General features: G+C 48.3%; 1 protein-coding gene across 1 annotated transcript; it reads left to right on the top strand.

Moving 5' to 3' along the window:
- The first annotated feature begins 3687 nt into the window (after positions 1 to 3687).
- Positions 3688 to 6877, top strand: LOC127297357 (UDP-galactose/UDP-glucose transporter 2). The gene is made up of 6 exons (XM_051327667.2): positions 3688 to 4069; positions 4559 to 4587; positions 4683 to 4884; positions 5471 to 5713; positions 5800 to 5901; positions 6293 to 6877. Exons 1-6 carry the CDS (start codon positions 3938 to 3940, stop codon positions 6641 to 6643), a joined length of 1059 nt encoding a protein of 352 aa, XP_051183627.1. The 5' UTR covers positions 3688 to 3937; the 3' UTR covers positions 6644 to 6877.
- Positions 6878 to 11014: the final 4137 nt, after the last annotated feature.

Genomic DNA, 11014 nt, shown 5'->3' with positions numbered 1-11014 from the left:
GATTTTTTCTACGGACATATGCAATTATGTTATTTTTGTGACATATAATTAAACAAAATAATTTAAATAAATAGTGTTTCTAGGAAACAACTAACATAAGCTCCGATGTAACATATGCTTCAGGTTTAGTGCAATTTCCGCATTAGAATATAAAATTACACAGTGGACACGATTATATCTTGATGGTGTATTATGGCTTGGTTAGTTCTTAACTATCACTTAAGATTATATGTTGATATAATGGTTTTTAAGTGCAAAAGTTATAAAAGTTTAGTACAAATGTTAGCAAGCTATCCTACCAATATCACTACCTGGGATGGCCTCTTGGGTTGCAACGTGTGCCTTGTGTGAAGTCGGCCCTCGTGCTACACATGCCTTGGGGCAAACAAGACTTAGGCCATCAGGATCGGGCCAAAGGAACCGGCGGCTTCTCCCTTCTCACCTCGGTTCTATTTTTTCCTTTCTCCTTGTTGTTTAGCTTATATCCAAATTGGCAATCAAGTTCTTGTTTTCTTTGCGGGGGAAAGAAATTCCATTAAATGTTCATAAGATTACAATTAGCTGTCATGGCTTGAGACATTCCAGGAGGAAAGCTCCCCAGCCAGACTTGAGTCTGTCGCGTGTTCTTGCCTATTATGGAAAGTTCATGGCTAACCTGATTACAATCTCTACTGATTTTAACTAAAGAAGAATTTCGTTCCCGAAGAAGATCACGAATGCTATTTATCCTAAACGCATATATGGAGGTATTTGGTGTACTTCGCTTGATCAGCTCCACCGCTTCTAGACAATCTGTCTTAGCCATTATATTCATAGAAGTCCAGGTGTAGAAGAGCTTCAAACCTTCCTCGATCGCCATGAGTTCCGAGTCTGTAGCATCTCTGCAGTTACTTACCTCCCGGCAGGCTGCAACTATCATGTCACCATGACAGTCCCTTAGAGCAATGCCTATCCCTGCCTCGATCCCCTCCCCTGCCAAAGGCGCCATCCATATTCAGCTTGGCAGTACCTTGACTTGGAGGCTGCCAACGTTTTCTAACCTTCTGTCGTCCATCATTAACCGTCTTGGCTTTCTTGAAACCCTGATCAGTATCAACAATCATCTTGCCTTTCTCAACCGCCGCTTCAGGCCATTGCTTGATCAGGAGAAGGGAGTTTAGATAGCTCACCAGGAAGCGCCGAGACCCTTCAATAGGAGGGCAGGGTTTATCATGTGTGAGTTCATTATGTCCATGCCAAACTCTCCACAGCACCATAAGTGTCATAGTGTTCAGAGGTATAGCATGGAGCAGAGTTAACAACCACTCCTTGCCTGTATGCTTTATAATGTCATCAGCTGGCAGATCCCACACTTCTCTCATTGCTAGCCATAGGCTTCTTGCATGGGGACATCTATTAAAAGTCTGAAACGTATCTTCAGGTTCCACTCCACAGATCTGGCATAAACTGGTTGTTACCATACCTCTCCTTTGCATATTGGATTGGGTTGCAATTGTGTTGCAGCATATCTTCCAGACTAAGAGCTTGACTTTCGGTGGTACTGGGCACTCCCAAATAAGCTTCCATCCAGGTCTCTCTCCATCCGGCCTAGAGCTGGTAGCACCCCGATCCTGTTCCTGCATGAGATGGTTAAGCCCAAGACGTTAGGTACTCTTAATAGTAAAGGCACCTCGTTTCTCTGGGAACCAGGCAATGAAGTCGTCATCGTTTCGACGTGAGGGCTGAATCTTTAGGATTTCTTCAACATCATCGCGGGAGAAATATTGTTCCAAGCGTTATAGGTTCCAGGATCCCTCTGGAAGGAGGAAGTCTGCAACCCAGCAATATCTGCATCGACCCTGGCTTAATTGCTAGATTAAGTGAACTGAGATTTGGATGCTAACATCTAGTATGAGAGCCAGACACGACCCTTTCCAAAATTTCCCTAATCATTTCATCTGCCTCATATGTGGCCATGGATCCCGAGCTCAAGGCATACTTGGATGTGTCACAAGCCAGAGAACAGTGTGGTTCGTCGAACATATGGCTCGCATGGAAACTCTTCTCCGATCCACAACCGAACTGTGTGCAACCACTGTGGCAACTCCACTCCCGGCATCAGCACTACCAGCGGCGTTGTCGGGACGGCTAAGTCGAGCTCCAGCACGACCGAGATCATCCTCGCGCCGGTCGGGCTGGCCGAGCCCCGGGCTCCGCTCCCTCCATCGCTATGCCACTTGTGGCCACCCTGGGGTTCCCGTCAACACCAGCACCATGGTATCCGCATCCGGTTCGACAAAATGCGCAACACGAGCTGTCACCACGTCATTGACGGCGATGCTCATGTCGTGCAAATCCGTGTTGCCGTCATTAGCATCACAATCCACGTCCGCAACCAATAAAGAGGTCTCCAACGAGCTTTCCCCCGACAATGATGCTGACGAGCATGGTGCTCCACTCGCATCTTATTCATTGTCCTCGTCACTGACGCAGTACACGGCATGGGAGAATGTGTCCCCAACGGCTCCGACTTCCTGCACCGATCCGATTGAAGGGGCTCGATCAGACGTGTAGATGCGGAGAGAAGATGGCGTCGTAGGTGACGATGGGTCTTCGAGTGATAGGGTGAGCATCGGTGGTGCACGATGTGCGACGGAGGAGCGGGGATTGCGTGACGTTTGGACGAAACAATCAGTTGAATGTGTGGGAAGAGGGAGGAGAGGTTTGACCAAAGGACGAGTGACGATGGAGGAAGGGCGAAACAGATGAGATAGAACACGAAAGGCCTTCGTACTTTTTAAGAGGAGCATATATAGAGATTACTAGCACGAGTTAGACATGACGCCACATTAAAAAGATACACCACCTCGAATTTGATTTTTTAGTCCTTACTCATTATTATGTATAGGCATAGATATATTTACGGTGACGTCTTTTAAAATATCACGAAAAAGTGGCAGTATTTCTTTAACTATATTTGAACCTTCAAATGTAAAAAAATAAATAGAAAAAGATAAATGAAAATCCTTTACACGTGGATGAATCCACCCCCGTCTTCGTTTTCTAACTAGGGAAGTATCCCAGATCAGTAGAGCTAACCTAGCATCTTCTTCCTTCGCCGCTCATTGTCGAGCTTAGAGCCAACCATCTTGGTTGACTGGGAGTTAAGCTTGGGGTATCTCCAGCCAGCGGATGTAAATCAGATGCAAGGGACCGTCTGCATCTACTTGCATCGGTTCGCGGATAGGAAAATAATTATTTTTAATCGTGTGTCCATTTACGTCTAAGGTGGCAGCCCGCCCCATATTTTTCCCAAAATTTTTCATTCAATTGAAAACCATAATTTACATACAAAATAAACAAAAAATAAAAGTAAAGAAATACTAAATTGCCTGCTTAGGTAGCCAAAACCACGGCGCAGCCGCCAGCCGGTGCATGCATGCAACGCCCTGGCAAGCCACGCGGCAGGCTCCCCTCCGTCTAGTCAATCAGGTCGCCGGTCGTCCCGTCCCGCGCAGCACAAGTTTATTCCCCCAGTCAACCGCACGCCGCGATTCCGACGCCGTCGCCGTCGGGGCCGCCTCCTCGCTAGATCTCCCGGCGCATGCAGACCAACCACGACGAAGACGAGGCAGCACAGCACAGCACAGCACAGCGGCAGTTACTTGTACGAGCTGTAAAAACGAGGCGGCTCTTCAAAGACTTCTCCACATAGCTCCGGTCTCCGGCCTGGGCGACTCCACACGCGACCGGCAATACAAGGAAGCGTTTTAAAGCCGCCAGCTCCCTCTCGCGTATTTCTTTCCTTCTCGCGAGGTCCTCTGCTTCGTCCTCGTCCCGCCGTCTGTCCCTCCGTATCTTCCTCCGTCCCCGGCCCCGGCTCCGCCCATTAGTTCTGGGGAGGAGATTTCGCCAGTAGTTTCCTGCCTCGTACGTCGTCGGCGTTTCGGGCGGAGCCATGACCGGCGGCGGGGAGGAGCAGGGGAGGCGGCTCTTCGGCGTGTCGCTCACGGACAGGCCCGTCTGGCAGCAGTTCCTGATCTGCTCCTCCGGGTTCTTCTTCGGCTACCTCGTCAATGGCATCTGCGAGGTACTTGCGTCACCCCTTCTCCTCCTCCTCCTCCCAATTCCCTGTTGATTATGAGAACATACCATCCTCTGTGCCATCGGATTCAGTATTTCAGTATCGATAACACTGATATACTCCTCCGTCCGTCATTTGTAATGAATGAATGAATATCTCGCAATGATTTTGCGGCCTATTTCTGCGACTCGATCAGAGCGCACGCATTTGGTTATTCAGATCGACCTGCACGGAAACCTCGAATCGGGGCTACGATACCGTTTCTTCTCGATCAACGCATCGTTTTCTTCGTAGTGGACTGGTAGAGTAGAGTTGCCTGGTCAACATCATTTTTCCTTTTTTCTCCAAAACTTCTGCATACGATCTTTCTTCTTCCGTTCGTATACATTTTCCACACAAAAAACTGCTGACACACGTATCTTCCATTCGTCCCGTTTCCAAATCGTTTTCTCACATTTAATTCCGCGTGCCTAATTTCTCCTCTTCCTGCTACAGGAATACGTCTACAACCGGCTTCAGTTCAGGTGAGAAGTCTGCGCTTGTGCACACCTGCCTAACGATCAAAACCTGTGATTGTTGCGGAACAGTGTGCTAAATAACAGTCTCCGTGCTGCTGCAGCTACGGATGGTACTTCACGTTCGTGCAGGGGTTCGTGTACCTGGGCCTCATACGGCTGCAGGGGTTCACGATGAAGCAGATGGTGAACCCGTGGCGGACCTACGTGCGCCTCTCCGCCGTGCTCATGGGCTCCAACGGCCTCACCAAGGGCTCCCTCGCCTTCCTCAATTACCCAGCACAGATCATGTTCAAATCCACCAAGGTTCGACGATTGTAGAAACCTCTTCTCTTTTCTGTTCTTTCTTGTTCGTGACAATGTAGATACACTTTGTCGTTCCTATTTTATCGCGGCATGAAATATGCCGTGTCCTTGCGTGAGAAACAGGGGAACTTTCTGTGCTGGGAAATACTCCAATTCAGAACAGAATCTGACATCAGTTTGGCTGGGTGCAAGCTATCCGGTGCAATGATGTATTCCGATTCGACCATCAGTCTATTTTTGAGATGGGCATAGCACTCCTTTGGCTAGACACATTCTGAATGCTTCTATCCTAGGCTAGTCATACAAGTTGACTTCTTTTGATAAAAAAACGTTTGATTTTGGCCAACATTTTGTCAGTAAGAAACTATTTAAAAGTTATTATCTTTTGATGACATCGTACGCAAAGTAGCAGTAATCCTGTCGCAAAGGTACAGTAAGCTGAAGGAGTTGACCTGATGCTCGTAGTACTTCCTCATTCCCTGTCCCTAGGAAGCAGAACAAACCCATGTGAATGTTGACCACTTGTCATATTTTCAAGCTTTGATTTGGTAGTGCGTTGACTATTGGTGATTACTTTGTCATTCAGGTTTTGCCGGTGATGATAATGGGTGCATTCATCCCCGGTTTAAGACGCAAGTACCCGTTCCACGAGTACGTATCAGCGGTGATGCTCGTCATTGGCCTCATTCTTTTCACACTCGCGGATGCACAAACATCGCCTAATTTTAGCATGATCGGCGTAACAATGGTGTCCGCTGCGCTCGTCATGGATGCCTTCCTCGGCAACCTGCAGGAAGCCATCTTTAAGATGAACCCAGACACCACGCAGGTACCTTATGTATATTTTGATTTCCTTTTATTCCATGAGAACTGAATTACATGAACACTGACACTGAAGGTTTACTCTTTGATCAGATGGAGATGCTGTTCTGCTCAACTGTTGTTGGGCTACCATTCCTTGCCGTGCCAATGGTGTTAACGGGGGAGCTCACAACGGCATGGAGTGCATGTTCTCAGGTACAAAATTAGAATCTCGGCTCCATGCTCTCCTGATGTCTAAGCTTTTCAATCATCAGATACTTTCATTCAGAATGTATACAAACCAGATGGTAGCAAAAGAATCAATTGCTCTTTTGTGTATAGGAATCCATCTTCAGTAGAAAGAATATATCTTTGTAGTGAACAAGACATGCCAGCACTATATTCTCCACTCTGGTGATATTACTCTGACCACATTGTCTGGAAAAGTATCTGATCCACTTAAAAGTCAAAAGTGCTCGTATCTAAGTTGCTGCCGTCGTACTTCTCCCAAAAATATCACTAAAAAAGATTGACCTGAGTTACCCAAAAAAAAGATTGCTGAATTGTTTTAATCTGACTGACGTTTATGTTCATTTGACTCATGCAGCACTTGTACGTGTACGCCGTGCTAGTGTTCGAGGCGATGGCAACGTTCGTTGGGCAGGTGTCGGTGCTGTCCCTAATCGCGCTCTTTGGCGCCGCGACGACAGCCATGGTGACGACGGCGAGGAAGGCGGTGACCCTGCTCCTCTCGTACCTGATATTCACGAAGCCCATGACGGAGCAGCACGTCTCAGGGCTCCTACTGATAACCATGGGGATCGTGCTGAGGCTCCTGCCAGAGGACAAGGAGAAGAAGAACCTGGCCGAGCGCAAGCAGGCAAAGATGGTGGCGCAGCTCGGCGAGGACAAGCGGCGAGGAGGTGGAGTAGAGGAGGAGAAATCGCCGCTAGTATGATCCTTAACTTGAACGAGCTGAACCAAAGAGTGCAGGATGGGATACAAGAATAATCACGTCTGTTTTTGTTGAACTCTCTGTAGTGTGTTGTTCTCTCTCTGTAGTGTGCTGTTTGCTGTGCTGAAGCTGTTTTCGGGACTGTAACTTGTAAACCAAAAGGGTTCCAAAGTATTGAAGTGCCCATAGTCGTAGATGTATTAGCCGTTCTTGCTGCATTTTTTCTTGCTCTCCCAATCGAATTCACCTGACTTAAAAAGCATACACATCGGTGACATACTGCAACGTTTCTGGGCGCAATACAAATATTTGTGTTTGTGTTGCAAAAGTGGTTTTGCACGGCTGCATTCTTTGCACTGTTGCTTCTCAATGTACCACATGTTGTAAACCATTCTGGGAAGTTTCACGGAAGGTAGCATCTGAAGGGAAAGATTAGCGTTAAGCATAAAGATGAAGTTCACCGGACGGACACCTCGCAAAGTTAGGTGTTGCCCGTGGGTACGACTTCTTATTATTTATGTAGATTTATTACTACCTGTTTTAAGTAATTTTGTTTCAGTTTTCCTTGTTTTTTTCGTAAGCGGTAATATTGTTTGTCCCATCAAAACAACCATACACGGGAGATAGGGGAAAACACTTCGGCCGTCCGCATTGCTCCCAACGGATGACAATCCCTAACGCCCCAACCAGCCTCCCCTCCCTAGTCAGCGCCATCGGTGCAGGCCGCCGGGGAAAAGCCCGCACGGTGCCGGTGGCGGAGGAGCACCTCTTCCCCGTGCGTTTGGGGGGCACGGGGTCCTCTTGTCCGACGGCGGTGCTCCTTCGCTGATGGAGGTTCCGGCAGCGGCACGCCTGCGGGCGGCGCAGCCCCGGCGGCGGGCTGACGATGGTATGGCTGGTTAGCGCGCAGTGCGGTGGGTCTGTGCCCTCTCAGCCTAGATCCAGGCCCTTTGGGCCCCATATGGGGCTCGTCGCGCAGGGCCTGGGCAAAGCTGGGGTGCCTCCAATGGGGCGGGGGAGGTGGCCAAAGCAGGGGCTGGCTGGGGTAGCGAAGCTTGTCCTGCAACATCCCAGCGGAGGCTTCACGAGCATGGGCTAGGTGGGTATGTGCTCGGCCGGGCCAGGAAGGCCTGGTGTGCCCCTTGCCGGCATGTCCGGATGGGTACCGCCATTGGCAGTGGAGGCGGTTCCCTCCCACGTGGCCACTACCTCAGTACTCCTCGGTTTCGAGTCCCTCCTGAAAGGACACGGATGTCGCCTAGAGGGGGGGTGAATAGGCGATTTAAAACTTTTACGAGATGGGCTTAACAAATGCGGAATAAAACTAGCGTTTACTTTGTCAAGCCCAAAGCCTATATACTATTGTTCACCTATGTGCACCAACAACTTATTCTAAGCAATGGTTCACCTATGTGCACCAACAACTTATGCTAAGCAATACAAGCAAGTATGTGATAGCAAGATATATATAACTTCAAGCACGATGGCTATCACAAGGTAAAGTGCATAAGTAAAGAGCTCGGGTATAGAGATAACCGAGGCACGCGGGAGACGATGATTTATCCCGGAGTTCACACTCTTGCGAGTGCTAATCTCCGGTGGAGAGGTGCGGTTGCTTAGTGCTCCCGAACGCCACAAGAGGCTCACCTTGAGGTGTGGTTGCTCGATGCACACCAACGCCACAAAGGTCTCACCCCAAGATGCGGTACTCACACCACACACCGAACGCTACGAAGGCGCCTCACCTAGATCTCCGGTGACCCTCGCCACAAAGGCCTAGGTCACGGTTCCACTAAGGGATTTCCTTCGAGGCGGAAACCGGGCCTTACACAAAGATTGGGGCACACATCCACAACTTAATTGGAGGCTCCCAACAAATCGCCACAAAGGCCTAGAATCCGTCTAGGGTTCCAAGAACCCAAGAGTAACAACCTTCTTGCTTTCACCTCCACGAATCACCGTGGAGAACTCAAATCGATGCACCAAATGCAATGGCAAGAACACCACAAAGATGCTCAAGTCCTTCTCTCTCAAATTCCAACAAAGCTACACAAGCTATTGGGGGAATAAGAGAGGAAGAACAAATAAGAGGAGGAACACCAAATTTCTCCAAGATCTAGATCTAGTGGATTCCCCTCACAAAGAGAGGGATTTGATTGGTAGGAATGTAGATCTAGATCTCCTCTTCCTTTTCCCTCAAAAAGATTCAAGAAGCATAGGAGGAGTAGAGGGAAAGGGAAGCTCTCAAGGTCAACAATGGTGGAGAGCACAAAGGGGAAGAGGTAGCTGCCCAAGGAGGAAGAAGGGGGGCTTAAATACCCCCTCCCATCGAAATATGACCGTTTGGGTCAGCTCAGGCCGGATTTTCCGGGCCGGATATTTGCAAAATATCCGGGCCCCGAAAAACGGCTAAGGACATGAGAAAACTGCTCTCAGGATGGGGGCCGGACATTTGGCCGGATATTTGCCCGGATTTGTCCAAAAACCGGATTTTTCCGGGGGGGGGGGGGGGGGGATTATCCGCCCCAAACTTGGGCCGGAATATCCGCCCCCCTGAAAACTGGCAGAAACATCAAACTGAAACTGGCATAACTTTAGCATCCGGACTCCGATTTTGATGATCTTGGGCTTGTTTTAAAGCTAGGAACAAGCTCTACAAGATCATGCAGGAAACCATCATAGTCCAACAAGGGAGGATAGAAACAAATGATGAAAGGTTTGACCTATCTAAAAAAGACATACCGGTAAAACCTCCAATCTTGAAAATGCAACAAGTTGCCCGTGCAAAAATCATTCTTGATGAACTAGAGCTTGTCATGAGAATAAGCACAAGCTCTAAATCATCACATGGATAAGTGATGTCTACGTTCCCCCTCCTTTCCTGTAGACAGTGTTGGGCCTCCAAGAGCAGAGGTTTGTAGAACAGCAGCAAGTTTTCCCTTAAGTGGATCACCCAAGGTTTATCGAACTCAGGGAGGAAGAGGTCAAAGATATCCCTCTCATGCAACCCTGCAACCACAAAGCAAGAAGTCTCTTGTGTCCCCAACACACCTAATAGGTGCACTAGTTCGGCGAAGAGATAGTGAAATACAGGTGGTATGAATAAGTATGAGCAGTAGCAACGGTGCCAGAAAATAGCTTGCGGGCGTGTAGTTGATGGTGGTGGTATTGCAGCAGTAGTAACGCAGTAAAACAGCAAACAAGCAGCGATAGCAGTATTTAGGAACAAGGCCTAGGGATTACACTTTCACTAGTGGACACTCTCAACATTGATCGCATAATAAATAACTCTTTCTCATATGTGCTACATACACTCTTTTGTTGGATGATGAACACATTGCGTAGGATTACACGAACCCTCAATGCCGGAGTTAACAAGCTCCACAATAATGTTCATATTTAAATAACCTTAGAGCATAATAGATCATTGCAAAATAAACCAAGAACTAACATAGTGCACACACTGTCCACATTACACTATGAAGGAGGAATAGATCACATCAATACTATCATAATGATAATTAACTCCACAATCTACAAGAGATCATGATCATAGCCTACGACAAGAACCACACGGTGCACACACTAGTCACCTTTACACCATGCAGGAGGAATAGACTACTTTAATAACATCACATGAGTAGCACACAACTAGTAGCGATACAAAGCTCATCATATGGATCTCAATCATGTAAAGCAGCTCATGAGATCATTGTATTGAAGTACATAGGAGAGAGATTAACCACATAGCTACCGGTACAGCCCCGAGCCTCGATGGAGAACTACTCCCTCCTCATGGGAGCAGCAGCGGTGATGAAGATGGCGGTGGAGATGGCAGCGGTGTCGATGGAGAAGCCTTCCGGGGCACTTCCCCGTCCGGCGGCGTGCGGAACAGAGACTCTGTCCCCCAGATCTTGGCTTCGCGATGGCGGCGGCTCTGGAAGGTTTACGTGGGTTTCGTCGAACGCATCGTGGTTTTCGCGACGGAGGCTTTAAATAGGCGAAGAGGCGGCGCAGAGGGCTTACGGGGCCCACACCATAGGGCGGCGCGGCCCCCTCTGGCCGCGCCAGTGTGGTGTGGGGCCCCCGGGGCTCCTCTGGCGGCTCTCGGGTGTTACGGATGGTTCCGGGAAAAATAGGAACACAGGCGTTGATTTCGTCCGATTCGAGAATATTTCGTTACTAGGATTTCTGAAACCAAAAACAGCAGAAAACGAATCGGCACTTGACATCTTGTTAATAGGTTAGTTCCAGAAAATGCACGAATATGACATAAAGTGTGCATAAAACATGTAGATAACATCAATAATGTGGCATGGAACATAAGAAATTATCGATACGTTGGAGACGTATCAGCATCCCCAAGCTTAGTTT

The sequence above is a fragment of the Lolium perenne genome, chromosome 4 (assembly GCF_019359855.2).
Source record: "Lolium perenne isolate Kyuss_39 chromosome 4, Kyuss_2.0, whole genome shotgun sequence".
Classification (NCBI taxonomy): domain Eukaryota; kingdom Viridiplantae; phylum Streptophyta; class Magnoliopsida; order Poales; family Poaceae; genus Lolium; species Lolium perenne.
Note: the sequence above shows the minus strand (reverse complement) of the source record. Positions and strands in the feature narration are given on the sequence as shown.

Excerpts from the sequence above, each read along its gene's own strand:
- LOC127297357 (XM_051327667.2), top strand. The coding sequence starts at position 3,938 with ATGACCGGCGGCGGGGAGGAGCAGGGGAGGCGGCTCTTCGGCGTGTCG. Across the intron at positions 5,714-5,799 it reads TGAACCCAGACACCACGCAG|ATGGAGATGCTGTTCTGCTC; the intron begins GTACCTTATGTA and ends CTCTTTGATCAG. Across the intron at positions 5,902-6,292 it reads CATGGAGTGCATGTTCTCAG|CACTTGTACGTGTACGCCGT; the intron begins GTACAAAATTAG and ends TGACTCATGCAG.